Raw genomic sequence first — 20855 nt, 5'->3', positions numbered from 1 at the left:
ATGTGCCGGACAGAGCCAGTCACATGGCAGAAACACTGGTTTATCTTTTGTTTGAAGTGTCAAGTAACGGTAGATAGTGGTGCCTGCGGCCTCTGGTGGCAACACTTGGTTCCAAACTTCTTCGGAACACGTGAATTGGTTAGAACGTATCTGCTCTCTTGTTGAGTCTAGTGACCGGCAAACACCAGAATGGCCACGAAAAATAGACAGATGAACTCAAATGACACTGCATATCAGTAAGGAATTCACCCCTGTGCAGACCGAAACCCGCACTCTACAGCGAGCTCACTGTGCATCTGCGTATCCAGTTGCAGCACACACTGTGTTAAGCAGCAACCATTTGTTTCTGGCATCGTACTTTGGAAGTAAGTGGCATCCGTGCTGTAGCCCGGTGTTTTTGGTACTTGACATGTGTGTGGCCATGATCGCGACCTACGGAGATGTTCCTTGAGAAAGTTAACGTAGAGAGGCCTGATTTTCTGAACGGTGGCAACTAAGCGATGAGCGAAAAAGCCACGCTCCGGCTCCCCGTTGACTGCCGCGTGGTTCAGACACCACAAAAAGCACGCATTCTACTGCGATCGGTCCCGAGTTTTGCTACCAATCCTAATCCATCCACTCCCGTCCGCGCAGAGGAATGGCCACTATCGACATAGTGCCAGGAGACTTTTTCTCTATGTGTACTTTTGATGTCGATTCCGGTACCTTTGAACATTGTATTATAGCGATACGGCGGAAAATGCATGCACGCTAAGAAGGGGATGAGCGCACGAGACTTCGGCCTATCCCAGCTCCATCTAAAAAGTGGGACTACTCAAGTTTGTGGATTTTTGAGCCTTTCTGATTTTTGCATTTTTCTTCTGCTACGGTTTTGCGATGTTTGTGGGGTCGGACGTTCTTTCACAACAGGCGAGCGCGCGACCATTTGATGTCCGCTATGCAGTATGCGCAAGACGCGTGACCGGTTCGGGAGAAGAGATGCCTTCCCGCATTCAACGGGATAACGGCACACCGACATAAGCACAATCTCTTGTGGCACATCTTAATACAAACTTTTGTTCTGGACCCTCGATTTAGTGCATCAGGGCACGACGCACACCTGCTGCAAGCCTGCTTACCGCCTTCGAAAAGATCCGCCTCTTACTTTTACCCCGTCTCTTGGCTTGACGCAGTGTTTGTCTACCTCGTCTCCGTTCCATATTGTCTGTTTGGTATTCGCGCGTCTCCACCTTCAGCTGTGGCGTCTCACACTGGACAGAATCGCGTCAACATCGTTGCAGAAGGACATGTGGCCCTAGCGCTCGCCGCATATCTGTTCGTGATTGCTTCTAGGAATCTTCGGCACCCAGTACACCATCGCCGTACACGTTTCTTCACACATGCTCTGTCGATTGCTACCGAGACGAAGATGAGAGCCCTCAAGAGGCACCGGTCCCGACGCAGCACTCCGAACGAAAACTGTCCCGATGCTCCCAGTCCACATTTATCTGCCAGCGACTCCATGGCCACTTCTGAACTGCCTCCTTCAAAAAGAGCTCTCGGCAGAGACGATAAACCTTCCCCCCCTCGTAGCCAACCGAAAAAATGGTCCAGCGGGCGCGACGAACTGACAACCGAGGCAGATAAAAGCTGCTTTTCTGTTCAGCCTTCCCATACAGAGATGAGAGAAAGTGTAACAAAGACAGATCTTCGGGTTTCACAGACATGGCTACCCTCGGGTTCTGCAGCCACCTCCAGAGACCATGGACTTCCGGGCTCTGCCATCGAGTCAAATGCTTCTTTGAGAAACGACACTGAGAGAGGAAGGGGTGCCAGGAATCTTTGCTCATATGAAAACACGGCTGGTTGTCGAGCAGGACAGTGCGCGCGTCCGGGGGGAGATGCCAGCATATCTGCGGGGGAGGGAGAGCTGGCATGGCAAACCGTGAAGCCGAAGAAACAGCAGCGGCCGTCTGTGAGCATCAGTCGACAGAAAGGACAGCAGAGGCCTGACATTGATAGTCTGCACCAGTTTCTTCGCTGGTATGTAAACTGCTCTATCACAACAGCCCAACGCTGCACACTCCTGAGCCAGGTTGAGTCACTCTTTTGCAACGAAACCGATATGTGGGCATTCTGCCCCGTTCAACATCCACCGGAGCTGAACGTATTTTTTTGCGAGTGTTTCAGTACTGCCATGTTTCTCGCTCCGTGCCTGTGTATTGATGGATCTTCGCTGTATTCCTGTAACCCTGCGGACACGTTGTGTGAGGTCGCCGTTCGCTTGCTTGTCTCTCCGCTTCCCAGGCTCGTGTGGCAGAAGTTTTCGGGTGGTCCTGCTGCCAGCGGAAACAAAGCACGGAGGCACCCCGACGCGTCTGGATCCTGCGGTGCATTGGAGAAAAGCCCTCCGTGGCTGCGCATTACTCAGCCCCACCTCGTTGGTGCGGTTGTCGTTGCCGTTCTGCCCTACGTGGATTTGGCGGTTCTTCGCTTCCTCCAACTGGAGGGGCGGGACCGTCTGGCCGAACTCCTGGACCAAGTTGTGGAAACTCGAAGGCAGGCCTGGCGAAAAGCAAGGGAGGAGGAAGTTTGCCGGTACAAGACAGAGCTACGCGCTGAAGCCACCACGCAAGGAGGCGATGTAAGTGGTGGGGGCGAAAAGTTCCCGGGTATCGCGTTCTCCGACCCCTCCGAGGGAACACCGTGTGCAAGTGCCAGCGGGAGCGATTCCCTAAAATTATCTCACGACGGAGAGGGTCAAACGGAAGAGCTTGAGGAGGCAAATGACAGTGACATGTTGCTTGACCGGCGAGGCAGGTCGAGACTTCTTCCCAATGGTTACTCCTCTCTCCTTCAATTCTTGGCGTCTCCAAGCGGTCCTAAGATCCCAACGCGCTTCATTAGAGTCGAGAGTGGCCAACACTGCTCAATCGTCCGGGTAAGGAAGCGTCATACAAATTCAGCTGTACCTGAAAGACACCAGTGCCAAAGAGCGCACAAACACACAGTGGAGAAAGACGGTCCCGATGTGAGGTCGTCGGAATCCGGAGCCTAGAACATAGCCGATGTGGATCAACCTGAGTTTCGTGAAGTATTGAAAGCCAACACGTTAAGGCGCTCGAAGTGAGGTTTGTGTGGCACAAATGGCACTCGCTCCATCGCTAGTTGCGGCAAATAGTGGAATTGAAACTGCCGCGGAGAAAATCGAACCCCCTTTGTGTCGGCAAAACTACCCGCATGGTGACGAACCTCTCTAGACTTTTTCCAGGTGCAGGCGGCTCTGAGTCACTTCTGCCGCTGTGTCTGAAAACGTTTTTGCCGACAGCGTGGAGAACTTCAAGCCAAGCGAGTCTCCGCTCAGTCCAGTCACCTGGGGAATAGCGATGATACTGTCGGTGGAGGATTTCCTTTCAAGCAATGTACCTCCAAATGCACGTGCTCCTCCAACAAAGTAGTTCAGGTGGCGAGGATTAAGGGAAACTCTTCAGAACATGTGTTGTGAAGAAAGCGAATGGAGCTGCGAGGTCGACAAGAGCGGAAATACATCTTGGTTGCAGGACCCTCATACCAAGCTTAGTTATATGAAGTGATCGGGTGTTTCCTAGCTTCCGTCTGATCTGCTCTTCTGTCTCCTGGGTTGGTGTGCTGCCGGGATGTTCGTTTTCAGAGTTGCTTTTCTTCTCTTGTCGATGCGCGGACGTTTCGTGACGTGGACGTCACGCACCTGAAAACAGCCGGTGAGCGATGAGTGGCGGATATCTCTCGGATGTGGACACTCCGAGGGCATCGCTGGCGGTGACAGGGGACCTCTTGATCAAAATAGATCGGCAGGGGAGCGTTTCACATTAAAATAAAACCAAGTAGTTAAATTTTGTGGACAAAGTAGAAGTGAGAGTGTTGGTTTATGTAACTTGCGTATTAATAAGAATCTAATACCTCGAAAACTCAAAATGTTCCTACGCGATTAACTTCAGGGCAGGAACCTCTGGAATGACGTCACGCTGTGAGAACAATTTGGATGTATCGGTGTGTAGATCGGAGGGATTTGGGGGGCAGGCATTTTTCCTATGTTGCCAGCTGCCGCCCCCAGCTGATAGATTCCGCGGTTCGACAGCTGAAGCAGCTGGCTTGTAGCAGTCTCTGCAAAGGGACCATCCACAGCCGGCCATCTCGCTTTACCTCCACTGTATCCCTGCAGCCAGGGCCAAATGGACATAGAGGCCGCGGGAAACCCCTTGGGGCGTTCTAGCTGAGAGAGATTTGGCGTTCTCGCAATATTCAAACTTGTAGAGAAGCGTAGAGATGAGAACTGTCTGCCTGCAGCGAACTATGATCCGTCGTACTACTTGCTAACTCTGGACGAAATGAAGAGCAACAATTTTCCTCTACCAGGTACGGATGTGTCCGTCGAGACACAGTTCTTCTGTGGTTAGGGGCGCGTGTGAAAGGGTAAATAGGGAACCGATGTCGAAACAGCAAATCGAGCAGAACAGACGCGAGAGAGTTCATGCATGAAGAGAAAGGTGTTTGGTGCAGGTAATCACGCGTACAGTGTTCCATCGTAGTGTTGACTAAAGTGTGGCGACTAATGTAGCGAAGGCGCCTCAGCGACACCAAAGGCAAGACGAGACTTCTGATCATCTGTGCTGCCCGGGACAATCTCGCCGCTGGCGTTTCGTTCGTCTGTTCTCACTGCCGAGGTCTCGGTGTTTCTTGTTGCAGAGATGTCTGGCAATTTCCCGACGGGGTACACCTCCATCCACGCTCATTTGGTGTACCCGCCTACGTGGGATGGCAGAGTCGGGTCGTGTACTGTCGAGTCTACTATACCGTCCACTGCTTGTTCCCGTTTGCCCCCATCTGGACGGGATGCCTTTTCCCCTTCGTCGGCTTCGTCATCGGCTGCTGCGTCCTGTGCTCCTCAGTCGTCTGCCGGGCCTTCCTCTGTGGCGCCTGTTTCCGTGGAGCAGTTCTTTGCGTTGGATTGCGAAATGGTTTTGACGAAGTTGGGCACCGAAGTGGGGCGCGTGTCAGTCATCGACAGCAACGGCACAGCACTGCTCGACGTCTTCGTTCGCCCCAAAGGGCCGATAATCGATTACCTCACCCGATTTTCTGGACTGGAAGAACGCCATCTTGCTTCAGCAGAGCTTTCGCTTGAAGACGTCCATCGCCGGCTTTCCCAGATCCTGCCCCCTGAGGCAGTGCTTGTCGGTCATTCTCTAGAAAATGATCTGCACGCGCTGAAGCTTGTCCATCTCCGGTGTATAGACACCTCTATTCTATATCCCCATGCCATACTGGGCCTGAAGAACTCTCTGAAGCGTCTGGTCAACTGTTTTCTTCCCGAGCAGAAGCTGAGACGCGAGCGAGGCCATGATTCTCTCGAGGATGCGAGAGCAACGCTGAATCTTGCGAAGCTGAAAGTGCAGCGAGGACCCGAATTCGGGGTGCTGTCTAAGCAATACGAGCCTCTGGGCCGCGCCCTCCGGGCTGTGGCTTCCAGGGCCCTTCGCTGTCAGCAGCAGACGAGAGAAGACATCTCTCCGAATGAACGACTCAGTTCGGGGTGCGAGTTGTCCCTCTCGTGCGGACAACCAGACGCATTTCCTCCGTCTACTAACACAGCTTCGATGAAAAAATCCGGTTCGAGAGAAAAGCCAGAGATGTGCGTACCAATGGAAGTAGACAGGATAGTTACCACGGTGTCTCCAAATACCGCGGTGTCCCGACATCGTGCAGAGGCGAACAACTCGGGACACTTCTCAGCTGATCGGCACCTTGTGTCAAGGGAGGTGTCATCTTCAAGCAAATCGTGCAACCACACAGACCTGACGAATGCAAGGGCTTGCGACTCGAATCTGTGCCAGCCTGCTAAATCCGAGGACCCCCGACTGAATCTCATCCTGGTCGATTCCTTCCTGCATCCATGCACAGAAGCTTTCAGGGTAAGTCGGAGGCTAAAAGAAGAAGCCTTTTACACTATGCTCTCAGAACTGCGGTGGAGTATGGTTCTCACCCAAAAATCTCATTTGCAGCGTTTGCTTAAGATATGTTTTGCACGAGTCTGAGACCGCGTATGCATGCGTCCATCTCCGTGGCTGTGGCTGACACCAAAGCAAGAAAAGCAAATATGTTACAGTGACTCTGGAACGCAGAGATTGTTCACATATTCAGTCGCTCAGGCGTCCACGGCTGTGCTGCCACAGGGTAGTTAGGAGCAACATCAGCTTAAGCCCCGTAGTCCATGTGGCTCTTTCACTGTTTGTTTTCTGTCTCATGTGTGAACTGAATGTCTCCCTCAGGGAACAAGAGTTTTTCTGGAGAAAAATGATGAAGACGTTGTGAAAACGTGTCTAAGGGCGTTGAATGTGAGCCGCAAGCAACCGATGCTACGAGATACAAGCCTTGTCGACGGGGCAAAAGTTTCTGGCAGGTCACAGAACCTCCGAGCCGTTCCTTGCGGCAACACACAACTGATCCCTGACACATCTGACCAGAGAGCTGAGAGTCACATTCCCCATGTTGGCAAAGTGAATGCGGCTTTGGGTGAATGTGAGGCAACAGCGAGGAGTAACGCAAGACGTGGAGACCGCAGAAGTGTCTTAAGCTCGGAGTCTCTATCGGTTGGTCAGAAATCGGTAGCAACTCCAAGAGGCGAAGTGGTGGCAAGACCTGAGGCGCCTGCACAGTCTTCTGTATGCGAAGAGCGCGAGCGACGAAGTAGTCAGCGTGGCGGAAGCGACAGAGAGGGAAGGCAATGTTGCTTGCAGGAATCACAACAGAGAGATACGTTTTTCCCCATCGGAGTTTGCGTCCTTCGAAGCTACCAAAGAATGTGTAACAGGACAGCGGGAATACCAAGAGCTCACTTGTATGCTTTCAACCGACGGGCTCAGAACATTTTGCGGCTTCAACAGAAACTGAGAACGAACTGTGTGGTCAGACGTCACAGCGAGACTCTGCAGCATCTAGACGGAAGATGGGGCGTGAACAATGTCGCTTCGAGAGCAGAGAATGGGGCGAGAGGGAACGGGAACGCGTGCACTGACGACGTCGCAAGTGGAGCCTGCACTGAAGTACCAACAGAGACAGAGGGAGCATTCGACGTACACGTTGAGGGACAGAGAAGAGAAAACCCGGCTCGAATCAAGGGTAGTTCAGGGAAGATCGACTCTGATAGAGACCTCAGCCGGGAGAGCGAGACTTCCGACGATGGCGACGAGGCGGCGCAGGTAGACGAAAAAGACATTCTGCGTACCTGTGGGTACGGACTTACTCAGAATCCTCAACTGCTCTTTCCTTCGGTATGCCGGAAAGATGCTTTGTCTGCGTTACTGGAGCTAGATGATTTGTTGTTCACTCTATTGGCTGGACTGCGTCAAAATGACCTCCTGATTCTGGTTTCTCCTTGCGGCAACGCAGCCCGCTATCTTAGCCTCGCGGCGCTGCGATCAGCATTGTCGTCCGGCTTGGGAGGGACACAGAGGTCGAATCCTGCAGAAGCAGAAGTGCGTCACGGGTCATCTGTGAGCGACGGAACCAACAGTGACGGGAGCCCTTCACATCCGTACGGCAAGATGTGTACTGGCGCATGTGAGGCCACGCAGACGACGCTTCTTCAGTCCCAGGCGATTGATCAAGAGTTTTTGACTGAGCAGCGGGCACCCGTAAAAACTTCGACAGCGCTAGAGTCTGTATATCAGCTGGACAACGCCTTCCCTGATATCAACTCAAGTGGTAATGGCACTTTCCCTGAGCTTACGTGGACCTCTTCAATGGAAAGAGAACTCGAAAAAGCACGTGGTGAGTTTCAGGGCCCTGGTGGGGGCCCTTGGATAGGCTTTTACATACGGCCAGGTGTGGGTGTATGAGAGTAGTTGTTTTCAGTGAGCGCCGTGTAGGCGCACACTGTAGAATGTGCTGTGAAGGTTGCCACAATTTCTTGTGAAAGCGAAGAGCCGGAGGTAGAGTCTGGAAGCCCCTTCTTCGATAATTCCCATTCGTTCCATTTTCGCAAGTCGGTTACTATGCCTACCAGTCAACTGAGTGTCCGAACACTCATGCAGTTACCGTCACTGTGCACTGTACACTCGAGTGGCAACAGCAAAAAAACTCGTGCAGCTGTTAAATTGCACACTAACATTATACTCTGTCATACTGAGAGTCCTATGTCATAGGCACTCTTGTTACCGTGTGGTCAACGTTGTGGACGGTCTCCTTCGAGACGCAGTCGTACCCAACCTCTTCGTACTGTCGCCGTATCTTTTGCTGGCAAAATATATCGGCAGACGCCGGCCCCATTCGAGTGCATCTACAGCATGGTCCCCTTTGCTAATACGAGCACACAAGTAGTTGCCATGTGTCTATACATGAAATTGACCTGTACACAGGAACAGCCACTGCTTTGTCAACGGACACGTAAATTAAATGGTGCCGCTGCGTTTTTATGAACGTCTGCCCAATAGCTGTAGGCTCAGAAACAAAGTGCTTCCATGAAATCTACCCTCGTCGCGTGAAGGCAAGTATGCGAAGAAGTTACTTACGACAGGTATCACCAGGCGTCTCTCGTGTGATAGTTTGCTTCACGCCGACCAGGCACCGGAGGCAACACCACATTTCCAGTCAAAAGAACGTCGAGTAAGCGACTGCGGTTAATCGGTCCTTCCACAAATGGATTCTTCGATGCAGAGCGTGACTGTACAACCGCCCATGTTGAATCAAGGCGGAACAACCAGCAGCAGGGAGACGCGTCGCTTTCCCCAAACGTACCAGCGTACGGTTTAGTGTCACTTCGCGACATCGTAGCGGCCACTTGAAGGTAAGTACGTCTTAGAAGTGCAACGCAAATAATTTGATGTGATTCGAAGTCACTTAAAAATTCGTCTCTCTGCGGAACATTTCTGGAATAATCTGGCTTTCAACCAAAAACCTCGTAGTAAAGGCGTGTGGCATCCCACGGCTGGGACACTAAAGGGAACCCATGTTCGCCTGTGGAGGCCATTTTGGAGGTTTGTGGGGAGAAACGTTTTTCGTGTTGCCTGTTTCAAGCTGGCGATTGTAGTCGCCTTTTGAACTTCGGGCGTATTCAATTATGTCATGCGGTGAACCGCGTTAGCGCTAACGTTTTGCAACGGGCCCAATGACCGTGCCCGTTCATCTGACGGGCGTTTTCTGCCCAGAAAGGTCCAGACGAAGCAATCGACATGACCGTCCTATTGTGCATCTTTTCGCTCTTTCGCTTGTATGCTTAATTTGCCTGTCCTGTTTTCTTGTGTTGACTGGGCATTGCTCTGCGGCCAATGACATGGACGTTGCCGTGTCAGACGGGGGCCACGAGTCAGCAGGGCTTGTTGAGGATATAGCACAGGGCCATAAAACCCGTTCTGGCTTAGACGAGAGTACATCTACTACCAGTAGGCAACGGAGACAAGCCAAATATGGCCGGGTGAGATTCTCTGTAATGTCGTGGCAGTCCTCAGAGAGGCCCCCGCGGTCCGCGGCTGTAAAACGCGGAAGAAAATTTCTGATGGACGTGGTGCCTCTGGCTGCTGTGTTAGCAATTTGCGTCGCCTTTCGTTTCTTTAGATCGCGTGAAAACTTGGAAGCGTACGTTGCTGAGACAGCGGCGACAGTACAGGAGTGGACGCGTCGCCCCTTCCGATGGAGAGATGCTCCTGAGCCCACATCTAGAGCAGAGGGCACTGAGGAAGAAGACGCAGACACCGCTGCTCGCTCCCGTTTGCGAGAACAGGCGCAGGATCATGGCAGGCCTGGAAGGACAGGTTTAGACGCACGTGGTGTTCCTATGGTTCCACGCCTACCACCAACGTACGAGGAAACGATGCGTGACTCGGCATGGAATAGAGTACCGGGATTGCAAGTGTGGGACAGGCCGCCTGAATATACAGACGGAGGAGCTCCTGGTAGTGGATGAAACCTCAGATACCCCTACGTGTCAGTTCATCCTCCGTTTCTGGCAGCGCCGACTTTCGGACTTCTCCCCGGAGAAAGCCCCGTACAGTGCGAACTGAAAGTGGACCTCGGCTTGTCATGATGTTTTGGGGGACGGCCGCGCCGCCTTGTCGCACGTGTTGGAGGGACGTGTTGTCCAACAGCTTGGTGGTGGTTATATGAGTCTCTTCAAGGTTTCATTCGGGCAACTGAGAGAGCGTTTGCGGCAATTGATTTTGTCTGGCAATGCTGCAAGACGAAAACTATGGGTGCGTACATGCCATTCATATCGTGTGAGAGATTATGGTTCATATTCCAGCTTTGCTCGTATAATGTGCAGTTTGCGTTAGAAACAAGTTATTGGTCAGGGTATCCTTGCTGCCGGTCATGAACAAACAATTCCCGGACCACAGCCTCGTTGTATATGTCGACTGACGCTGTCAGTGTCTCCTTTGCAACTGCGAACCTTCATAACAAGGGTACACATTTGTACGGTGAAGGTCAAATGCGGACGAGATAATTCTGAATTTTTTTGAGCACGCCAGTTGCTCCTTGTTTGCGCGCGAGCACAAGCTGAAATCACGCATTCGGATCACGCGACGCGACTGTTAACACAAACGCGCTGGCTGACTAGACACGTGAGTCGCGCTTTCTGAGGTATGATTCGTGCTGAATGGAGGAGTTACCACCATGCAACTTATTTGCCCCGGCACAGCCTACACTTTTGTTTGCGCGCGAGCACAAGCTGAAGTCACGCATTCGGATCACGCGACGCGACTGTTAACACAAACGCGCTGGCTGACTAGACACGTGAGTCGCGCTTTCTGAGGTATGATTCGTGCTGAATGGAGGAGTTACCACCATGCAACTTATTTGCCCCGGCACAGCCTACACTTTTGTTTGCGCGCGAGCACAAGCTGAAGTCACGCATTCGGATCACGCGACGCGACTGTTAACACAAACGCGCTGGCTGACTAGACACGTGAGTCGCGCTTTCTGAGGTATGATTCGTGCTGAATGGAGGAGTTACCACCATGCAACTTATTTGCCCCGGCACAGCCTACACTTTTGTTTGCGCGCGAGCACAAGCTGAAGTCACGCATTCGGATCACGCGACGCGACTGTTAACACAAACGCGCTGGCTGACTAGACACGTGAGTCGCGCTTTCTGAGGTATGATTCGTGCTGAATGGAGGAGTTACCACCATGCAACTTATTTGCCCCGGCACAGCCTACACTTTTGTTTGCGCGCGAGCACAAGCTGAAGTCACGCATTCGGATCACGCGACGCGACTGTTAACACAAACGCGCTGGCTGACTAGACACGTGAGTCGCGCTTTCTGAGGTATGATTCGTGCTGAATGGAGGAGTTACCACCATGCAACTTATTTGCCCCGGCACAGCCTACACTTTTGTTTGCGCGCGAGCACAAGCTGAAGTCACGCATTCGGATCACGCGACGCGACTGTTAACACAAACGCGCTGGCTGACTAGACACGTGAGTCGCGCTTTCTGAGGTATGATTCGTGCTGAATGGAGGAGTTACCACCATGCAACTTATTTGCCCCGGCACAGCCTACACTTCTGCGTTTTCCGAGGGTGCTGGGAAGCGTTTTTATGAGCTGCCATTGGGGGGTGACGACAAAATCCCGTCAGTGCGCGCGTAAGACGTCTGATTGGCACTGCTTTAATCTCGTTCCGGTGCAGTTTCCAGTTCCCACAGTGCAGACGGAACAAGCAGAACCGGTGCACACGTAGTCTGTCCCCGGTTCCTTTTGAGGTTGACGAGGAGTGCCGAAATATGACAGCCGAACACGAAACGACACTACCTGTTTGAAACACAGTGTCAAGGAAAAACGCTTGTGTCTGTTCACAGCAACAGCGTATAATGTGGATAACAAAATTCCGTATTCCAGTTGGTCAATTTTTGCAGCATAGCTCGCGGGGGTTGTCACCGTGGTGCACGTTGAGTTTGAGATCCGATACAGAGAGGGAGATGACCGAGACAGATGGTTGGGAGACTTCATCGGTCTCTCGAACCTCTGCTTCACCAATTGAGCGCTTGATATGCTGGAAATAAAGATCCAAGGACTTATAGGAGAATTCGGACGCTGACTGTTTCGCAAAGCATGTTCGGCTACATAGCACGAGAAGTGACTACGAACCAGAGTCTGTTTATGCGCCCCCCCCCAAAAGGATGTCAATTGTGCTCCACACACACTCCGGCGACCTGAGAATTATGAAATAGAAACAAGGCAAGTACGAATCACTGAAACTAGTGTGTCGTTCCTCCACAAGGGACGACTACAAGGCATCCCGACAGGCTACAGGAACGGGGCCTCAGGAGAGCACCTGCACAAGAATCGTAACTGGCCTGTACTTCCTTCTTTAGTCCTACAGATCACTTCTGTTTTTTTTGCTTCTGGATTATACAAAAACCAGGAGAAGGCCAGCTTCTGGATAACAGTTCGTCCTTTCCTTATGTAACATGCCGGACAGCGGTTCGTCTGCTTACGGCCGAACGCGGGCTGGGATGCATGCGTTGCGCCCCGAGTGAAATTCTGAGATTTCGTTTTGTTTTCACCGGTGTCCACTCCCACTTGAAAACTTCTCGTTTTTCCATCTGTTTACCCGAGCCTCACTGATACAGCACATGTACTGTCTTCGTGCACATCTCCATACAAAATCCATCTCCGGGGCCCACGGCTGAACCATTCGCCGGGTTAACGAGTGTGTTGATCTGCTGCCCCAAGCATATGACGTCCCAGCGCCACTGGTGATCTGCGTATTAGTCTAGGACACGCGACCAACAGTTTTTTACGGCCTTTACCCTGTGGCAAACACGAACGGTGGAACTGGAGACGACAAACGCGCTGAGCACGTTTCTGAGTGACACGAAGGGAGTGTTGGAAATCTGCTTCCAGTTGCTGCCCCTGTACAATGCAGGTAGCTTCGAGCAATAGGCTAGGAGGCGCTGCTGGCAGGTGTATCGTCTGACTCCACACCTGGAGACGTTCGCATAGAGGCTCTTCTGTGTCTCAGTGCTGAACGGCCTGAAAGGCCGTCTTACATCCTCTGCCGTTTTTCTCTGTCGTCATCTGTTTCCTTCTGTTGGGTGTGCTGCGGCAGGAGTCTCCTGTGTGACAGTACTTTTACGTTCCTGCGTCATACATAAATATATTCTCCTTTTGGGTGTTCGGCTTTCTGCGTATGCCTCATAAAGATCCCTTTCTTAAGGCATTTCGTCAAACTGATTTGAAGGCGCTATGGCTGCTGTGGTTGGGTCTCGTCTGGGTGGGCGGCCTCAGGCCGTCGCAGATTCGGCTGTTCGGGGCTCCCGACGGCGCGCCCGCATTTTAGTTGATTCCCAACTCGAACATCAGAACCTCCGCAAGGTAGTCTTTTCTAAATCACTGTCTGTCTCGAAGAGCTTTTCAAACGCCTCTGCAAAAGCAGTAGGCGTTCGCGTCTCCCTTGCCCGCTCACCACAGTCAGCTGTGGCTGACACCCCGTCATCTCCAATGGTGAGTGGCGTGTTGATGCCTGGGAACTCCCTCCGTTTAACGCATGAAGAAAACGCGGTCTACAGACCAGGTGGCGGCGGAGCCGCCTCTCTTGGTCAAAAGACAAGTGCTCCCTTGATCGAAAAGCTTTACGGCATCCCACACAACGGGTTCTGGAACCAACGACGGATGTACACTGAAGCCAGAGGTCAGACAGCCGCCTTAGCTGCGATGCAAGATCCCGTTGAGGTTCTTAACTTTGCTGGTTCCAACGAGATGGCGTCCACCTATCTTCTTGTCAGCTGCCTACGACGAGTGTCTGCTCTGTGTGACAAGAAACACGCCGTCTTGGAAACTGTTGCGAAGGACGAACGCCTGCAACGGCTTATTCAGCTCATTTCGCCACATGTTGATGACTGCGACGCTCGGTGCCTCGTAGACCTCTGTTGGGCGGTCTGGGGCTTTCGAGGTGCGCCCGACGTCGTTGAGCCGGTGCGTCTGATGCGCAAAGAAGAAACCCAGGTGTAGGGATTCTTTTCAGTGCACAAGAAACTCTAGATAAACTGTAACTGTGGCAGCGCCTCTGGCTGCTCTTCGCTGTCGTGACTAACACGGGCGATAGAAGTCTTCTGAGCGATGTGTTTCTCGGACGAAAAACCAGCCAGGAAGTTGGGATTGCGACGCTTTATATGCATTAAACATCTCTACCCGGAACGAGTAGATGTCGCTTCCGTCCTTAACAAAACTCGCGAACAGAATGTGAATTCACCGTGGATTAGTGTGCGAGAGAAACATGCGCGCTCTGTGTAGGAAGTCAACCCCCTCTTCACAACCCGTTTATGTGGCGTCGGCAGTGAGTCGGGCACCAAGTCTTGTTCGAGATATTTCATCCTGTGTATTGCCATAGTTTCTTTTTGTTTTTGCAGTATGTACAGCACGGATGGACACACACTGCTGTGACAGTAGGCTGAGAGTATTTGGCACGAACACACGCGCACGCGCGGCGGCTCTGCAGGTGTGGTCCGTCGATCTTTGTGTGCCGGTTTCTACTCTTTCTTCCGCAGCTGCTGAATCGGATGGCCAGCGTCGTCGTGCGTCGAGAGAATGCTTTCACTCCCAAGCAGTTGGGGACTATTGCTTTCACTTTCTCCTGGTTCCGAGGCGCACCGACTGACACTGTAGCTGACTTTGTCCTAGCAGAATGCGTGAAGCTGTTGCCGGAGATGGAACCGTTTCACGTCACCTTGCTCTTTGGTTCTCTGCGGCGAATGAGACGTCTCAACCGGGACGTGGCGAACCTGATGATTGAGAAGCTCACAGACGACATTGACCGATTCACCAGTGACGATGTTGTCGGGGTTCTACGGGCACTTGCTGCGAACTCGTAAGTCGTGTACTGAAGGCCCGAACTAGAAGGTACAGCTCAGTCTGCAGATAAACGTAGGAATCCCATTTCATAATGCGTAACAGGGAGTTTAGCTTCAGGTGGTACCTGATTGGTATTGCATACCCGGTGAGTTATGGTTCGTATTGATGGGAGCAAATTTCTCTGTTCATTGCAAGGGCGTTGTCTTGGAGTAGACGAATAATGACATTCCTGGCGGTCGTAACTGTCCAGATAGATAGTCTCCAGTGTACGCGAAGGGATGAGGAGGTAGAAACATTCACGTAGCTAGGCTTTTGTTGGTCGTGGAAAACGAAGAGCAGAGCTCTCAGACAGAAGCAGCGGACCAAGTGACGACGGCTTTTTTTTTGCAATTGTAAACACGCAGAAATCCTTGCTCTACCGAAGCTCTCTTTCCCTCATGAATGCCCGGATCTGTATTAGCAAAAGCCTGCATTCAGTTGTTTATATATATATATATATATATATATGTACGCTTTGGTTGCTTTCCTTTATTTTCATTTCTTTTTCGTTTATTCCTGCTGTTGCTTCTTGCCACGGCTCTATCAACCAGGAGTATCGTGGGATGGGTTCACTGTGATCTGTCTGCATGCGCAGGACTCAATCTTTATGCCTGTTTGTCAACGCTTCCTGTGGGGCGCAGCAGGGACTGGATCTGCTACTGTACATACTGAGTGTTTTTTGCGGGGGTCACTCTTCCTGTGAGCAAATCTCGGATTGTGCGAAGTCGGTAAGAACGCCACTTCGAATGAAGTCTTTTTAAGGGCTTCGTTCTGGCAAGGAGATGAGGCTACTCGGGTCCGCGCCGAGAATCAGATCCCTCGTTCGCCCATCTTCGTTCGTTCGTTGTATCTGAGTGTGGCGACTCGTTCGGTGGGTCATCTCATTCCATTCTTTCAAAAATCGTGTTCCCACGTTTGTATGTTCTCAGGATAACCCGTGGGTTCCTCCTGCGACGGGTCGCCACCTTGGTATTTGATAACCTTGATTCTTTTAAGCCAAAACAACTCGCCAGTGTCCTCAACAGCCTAACGTTGCTGCGATTCCTCACGGTCGAGAATGGAGAGGAGCTATTTTCCTGTTTAAGCGGTTCGCTGTCCGAGCTCCCGGCTGCCTCTATTGCGGAGATTTTGGAGGCGCTGACAATCCTCAACTTTCCTCGACCGGAGGTCGTCCGCACCTGTCTCGATCTGCTGGCTGAGAAGAACGGCCTTATTTCTCAGGGATCTTGGGTGCGAGACCACATGATTATTGCGGCGCACGCGGTCATTCAGTTTCAACTTTATGGTATGACCATTTGGTATACACATCCCTGCACCGTGGTTCTCAAGCCAGTGTCCTCCCACTCATGGGTTTCTTCCCCCACCCTTCCCTCGCTTCCCCCACCCCAGCTGGCCGGCGTAGTCGGCGCACCGCATCGGTCACAGTTCTTTTGGGTAACATGCGTCTTGCACCTTCCCAGCAGTGCACTGCGAACAGAAGTGTCGTAAACTCCCCTTGGTAGATTCTCTTCGAGTGACACAGTCCACACGGGCTGGACTCTGCTAGGGCACACCGGCTTCTTGTTGATGAAGCTTTCAATGTGGAGAGTGAAACAAAAATTTCACATGTGGCGTCTCGTAGCAATGATGCAATGCAGCGATTCACTTCCGACTGAGATCAAGTCGGTTTGATTGTTCCAGTCCATATGAAAGATCGTACTCCGCATCGTTGTTGCATGCGATGCGCTGGTCGGTAGACGCACAGTCAGAAATTGAGATCCACGACAGTCCCAGCGCATGCGTCTTGTAGACCGGGAAATTCTTGAGTGATCCCTCGTGAATGCTGCAGAACTCGACTGTGCCTTACCGTTGGCTAAGAATTCTCGGTTGGAGAGAACTTTTTTTCGTGCATTCATTATGTACAGGGTTTCATTTTGTGGGGTGTAGGAAGCCTGTGCAGTATGTAAGGAATATGCGCAGATGACATTTCTAATACTGTCATTTTCTGCATTCGTGAATAGACTTGGTGAAACTCAATATTGCCACATCTAAGCATTTCCCAAACCGTTATTGGAAGGTTATTGGAAGCAGTGTGTCATGGTCACGATACTTACGAACACGCAATATGTTCTAAGCTCCTGTATGTCGCCCCTTCCTTGTCTGCAGACAAGAATCCGGTGGTAAAACCGCTGCTCGAAGAACTATTCCGGTCTCGAGTCAATTCGTCGAGGTAAGATCTCATATCATGCTTCTCACTTTGCATAGCGCAGCCGCGCGAAGCTTTCCAGTTGACTTCAGACGCGAGACACCTGTGCACACAACACACTGCCGATTACTCACGACCATCGTAATTTCGGGGGAGCATATGCGTGCATGCCTTCCCGCGCTCTCTTTCCACCTTACGCGTGTCTCCAGCGAAGACAAGAAGGGACGGTTTAAGTTGTACGATGAGTTGCTCTATCAACTGTTTTTCTGCAGAACGCAACACAGAGTGGAAGAGGTGATTCATGCCTTAGATTTGGAGAAAGCATCACCACGGGTAGATGTTCCTCCCTACTGGCGCGCTATGATTGACCAGGCGAGTAAGTTCGATGAAACTGATTTCAATGCCCGGCAGCGTTTCTCTGACTACATCGTTCTACAGCTTCATCAACATGTGCACACCTACATATGCGTCGACAGAAAAAGTTTATATGTCTGTATTTCAACTACGAACAGTTCGTGAGAGAAAAGTGTGATACCGTCACTGTGAGGTACGTACAGCTTTCCCGTGCATCTGCCTTAACAGGATAGGAATCCAGCGATTTGTTGATGCCAGCAAGTTGCGAGGTAACGACAGAGGGCTGGACAGCATCGAATACCTAATGATGTAGCAGACGACTGTCGTGAGCAGTCGGCCACGTTGGCAGACGTTCGTGTCATTGAGCAGTGCATGCCGTAATCAAAACAAGTGATAGGAAGAGATTTTGCTTAGAAGCACTAGCGTATATATCCCCTTTTGATACTGGTATTATTCATCAGCGAGTCTACGTCCACAAACAGTCGGTCCATGAATGTTGATGGCTGTTGATTTGCGTGACCGTAGCGAACCGTTGCAGTGTATGTGGCCCGGTAGGTCGAGAGTTGCCCTCTCGTTCGTCGTTTAGACTTTGTCGCTCTTTGTGACTCCAGCATCTGGAAGGTCCATCACATCAGCTTATGCATGCGTGGTCACATGTGTACATACAGATCGAGAAGAGCAGGCTAGACTAGAACACAGCGGTTTGCAAAATGAGCTGACGCTGGTGCTCGATTCTCTTCGGGGCAAGTTTCAGCTGCAGATCCAAAAGAACCAGCAAGCCGGTCCGTACAGCGTCCAGTTCCTTGACGACGAAACAAAGATTTGCATCGAGATAGATTACCCATGCTGCCGAACGCCCCATATCATCAAGGCAAGGTATGCGCTAGCACAGCATAGGTCGAGCCTCCTCAGGATCGCACGATTACAGTACTCCGGGGACCTGACGCGTTGTATATGGTGGGTTCCACCTTCCGCGGGGCTGAGCGGCCGCGCTGAATCGAAGCATGAAGAGAATACTGTCGATAATGGTCGCAGCCTCTGTTCCTTACCAGGTGTGTCGGAGCATCTCTCTCTGCTGATGAGCTACATAGAGCCGACGGGGAGGGCGCTGCTCTGTCGCTGGGGTGTTTAATTTTATACTTCCAAAATGGGGGCATGCTTTGCTGTCAATGTACGCCTTCAGGCATCTCAAGCAGCTTGGATACCACTATTTGCTCGTCGACTGTTGGCAATGGCGGAGACTCCGCTCAGAGGTAAGAAATTGCTGCCCCTTTGGTAGCAGTTCACTAGATTTAACTTTTTATTGACAGCGTTACCGGTGGATGTGTCTTCATATAACACAGCATCAGTCATCGAAGGAGAGAGGGTGCATTTGTGGTGCTGGTCTGCGTGTGACTCAAGAGCGAGTCACTTTCCGAAACCGGCAGAATCCGCCGGTGGGGAACCCTGCTACGAGACATTCACAAGGTAAGGTGGATGAACGAAAGGGAGTGAAGACACACTGGCGTGTTCCCACATGGGGTGAGACTTTATCCGGCCTACGCTTTCATCTCGTGTACTCGTAGCATTTCTGTTGGTCGAGAAAGCGTGTTGTCAAAGTGTCGCTGGTGCCCATGTTTACAGGCGGAACAAACTGTCTTCCTGAAGCAGCTGTTGTCGGGACCTCTGCTGGAAGTGGGCCGTCTTGAAGGAGTTGAACCTGACAACTAAGTCATGGTGTTGCTCGTCGCAGCTTTGTGGATTATTTGTTGTGGAGCCGAAGGAACAAGCAGGGTACATTCGGAGGTTTCAGCCTTCTCACGGGCGTGTAAGGGATCCAGGAGGGAAACGAAATAAGCGCTTTTCGTTAGCGGGGGAACAATTGTCACAGTGTATGCAGCACCGGCGTTCGTCTTATTTTCATGTTAGTACCGGGGCAGCTCCTTCCCTAACCAGGTTCCCTTCTGGATGGAGAACCTCGAGAACACTGCTCAAAAGCTGGGGCTGATGGTTCGTGTAGGTAACCAGACAAACGTACGCCTAATTTGCTTCACTGCAGTAAAGAGGAGACTCAGGTAGTCAACTGGGAGTGCGCAGCAGCGGTGGTAAAAGTACGGCTTTGGTCCTTGGCCGGACCCCTGAAATATCCCTTTATGGGTGTTTCTTGGGGCACTCGGAGGCTGTAGTGCCAGGGAAATTCAGGCACAGTTTCAGTGACGGATACCAGGATTCACACAGTAAGTCATGCTATAGCGTCGGTGAAGAACTAAGTCGGTTGTCTTTGGTAAACGAATACGCCGTTGGGGCAGAAACCAGGGATATTGTTAAACTTTGACAGAGGTTGTGTTTGAGCGGAAGCAAGAGCGCAGAATGGAACTGTTGTGGAAGTCGACTAATCTTACCGATTTGTTAGTCCTTGTGTCATGCAACGGGACGCACGAGCACCAGATTTGATAATTTTTACAGGAAGGCAGCCCATGAGCAAGATGCAGGGCTCACTGCTTACGGTAGTCTCGCGCCAGTGGAACCGGAACAATTATTTCAAAAGAGAAATACGAGTCGGCTTAGCCGGGTAGAGTCATTCTTAGCTCTTTGACCAGATCATGCTAATGGCTTCACAATGGATGGTGTGTTTGTGTCAAACACCCACGTGCTGTCAGGCGCCATCGCTCAGTTTTCGAATTGAGCCGGCCGACGTAGTCAGACGCGACAGGAAGAGAAAATCCACCACGCTCACGTCTTTCTCGTGAGGTTAGAGAGTGATCTATGTGAATAAGATGTGCCAGCATGTGTCATAGAAGTGACGTGGGCGAATGGCCTGTTGCCCGAAGTTGACATATTCATATTGCAGAAGTCACAGAATAGCCACCTTCGAACGAAACAGAAAATTTACCCTCACTGAAGCAGCAGAAGCGTCTCTTTGATTAGGGTGATCAGCCATCAAGAAATAGGAGCGATGACTGCTTCCGCCTGCCGTAGTTGGTACTCTGAAGACTTCATATGGTAAATTAATTCCATACCAGAGCTCCGTCCATGCAATGACTTTGAAACAACAATTGTAAGAACATGGGCAAGCATTTGTTCATTCATGACCGTTTCTCCTGCCAGTAATGCACTCTTGAGACTACAAGTGTGACGCCAGGCGGCTTCACAAAGCAGAAGCACATCTGTATTAACTGAAACCAAGACTTCACCTCGGAGGCCTTAAGAGCCATCCGTGGAGACATTTCGGAAGGGTGCCAGATATTTATAGGAAACAGGTTGCCCATGCCCTCTGATGTCCGTCGCCATGTTTCCAGCATCAAGTTCTTTTTTCAGACCCCCGTCAGAACACACGGCTCTCGCATGCGCTGGAGGAAAAAACTGAAACCTCTCGCCTTCACGGCAAACAATAATCGTAGTTGGACACAGCGTTTGGGGAGGGGGGTAGGAAGAGGCTGAATGAGCACAAGTTACAGGGGTCACTGTGACACACGTTTATGTGAATGGGT

General features: G+C 51.4%; 3 protein-coding genes across 3 annotated transcripts; all 3 read left to right on the top strand.

Annotated features, from left to right (window-relative positions):
- Positions 1-813: 813 nt before the first annotated feature.
- TGME49_237020 (exonuclease) lies at positions 814-8801 on the top strand (the record flags this gene model as incomplete). Its single annotated transcript, XM_018780479.1, has 7 exons — positions 814-2022; positions 2287-2920; positions 3650-3719; positions 4306-4374; positions 4705-5930; positions 6288-7788; positions 8581-8801. The coding sequence occupies exons 1-7, from the start codon at positions 1409-1411 to the stop codon at positions 8799-8801; spliced, it is 4335 nt and encodes a 1444-aa protein (XP_018635776.1). The 5' UTR covers positions 814-1408.
- Positions 8802-9124: 323 nt separating this feature from the next.
- On the top strand, positions 9125-9919 carry TGME49_237015 (hypothetical protein; the record flags this gene model as incomplete). The annotated part of the gene is made up of 1 exon (XM_018780478.1): positions 9125-9919. The coding sequence occupies one exon, from the start codon at positions 9125-9127 to the stop codon at positions 9917-9919; it is 795 nt and encodes a 264-aa protein (XP_018635777.1).
- Positions 9920-11421: 1502 nt separating this feature from the next.
- TGME49_237010 (hypothetical protein) lies at positions 11422-19896 on the top strand. The gene is made up of 8 exons (XM_002369012.2): positions 11422-13931; positions 14504-14823; positions 15776-16131; positions 16992-17055; positions 17304-17407; positions 18054-18261; positions 18569-18638; positions 19009-19896. Exons 1-8 carry the CDS (start codon positions 13203-13205, stop codon positions 19093-19095), a joined length of 1938 nt encoding a protein of 645 aa, XP_002369053.2. The 5' UTR covers positions 11422-13202; the 3' UTR covers positions 19096-19896.
- Positions 19897-20855: the final 959 nt, after the last annotated feature.

This window comes from Toxoplasma gondii, chromosome X (genome assembly GCF_000006565.2).
Source record: "Toxoplasma gondii ME49 chromosome X, whole genome shotgun sequence".
Lineage (NCBI taxonomy): Eukaryota > Apicomplexa > Conoidasida > Eucoccidiorida > Sarcocystidae > Toxoplasma > Toxoplasma gondii.
Note: the sequence above shows the minus strand (reverse complement) of the source record. Positions and strands in the feature narration are given on the sequence as shown.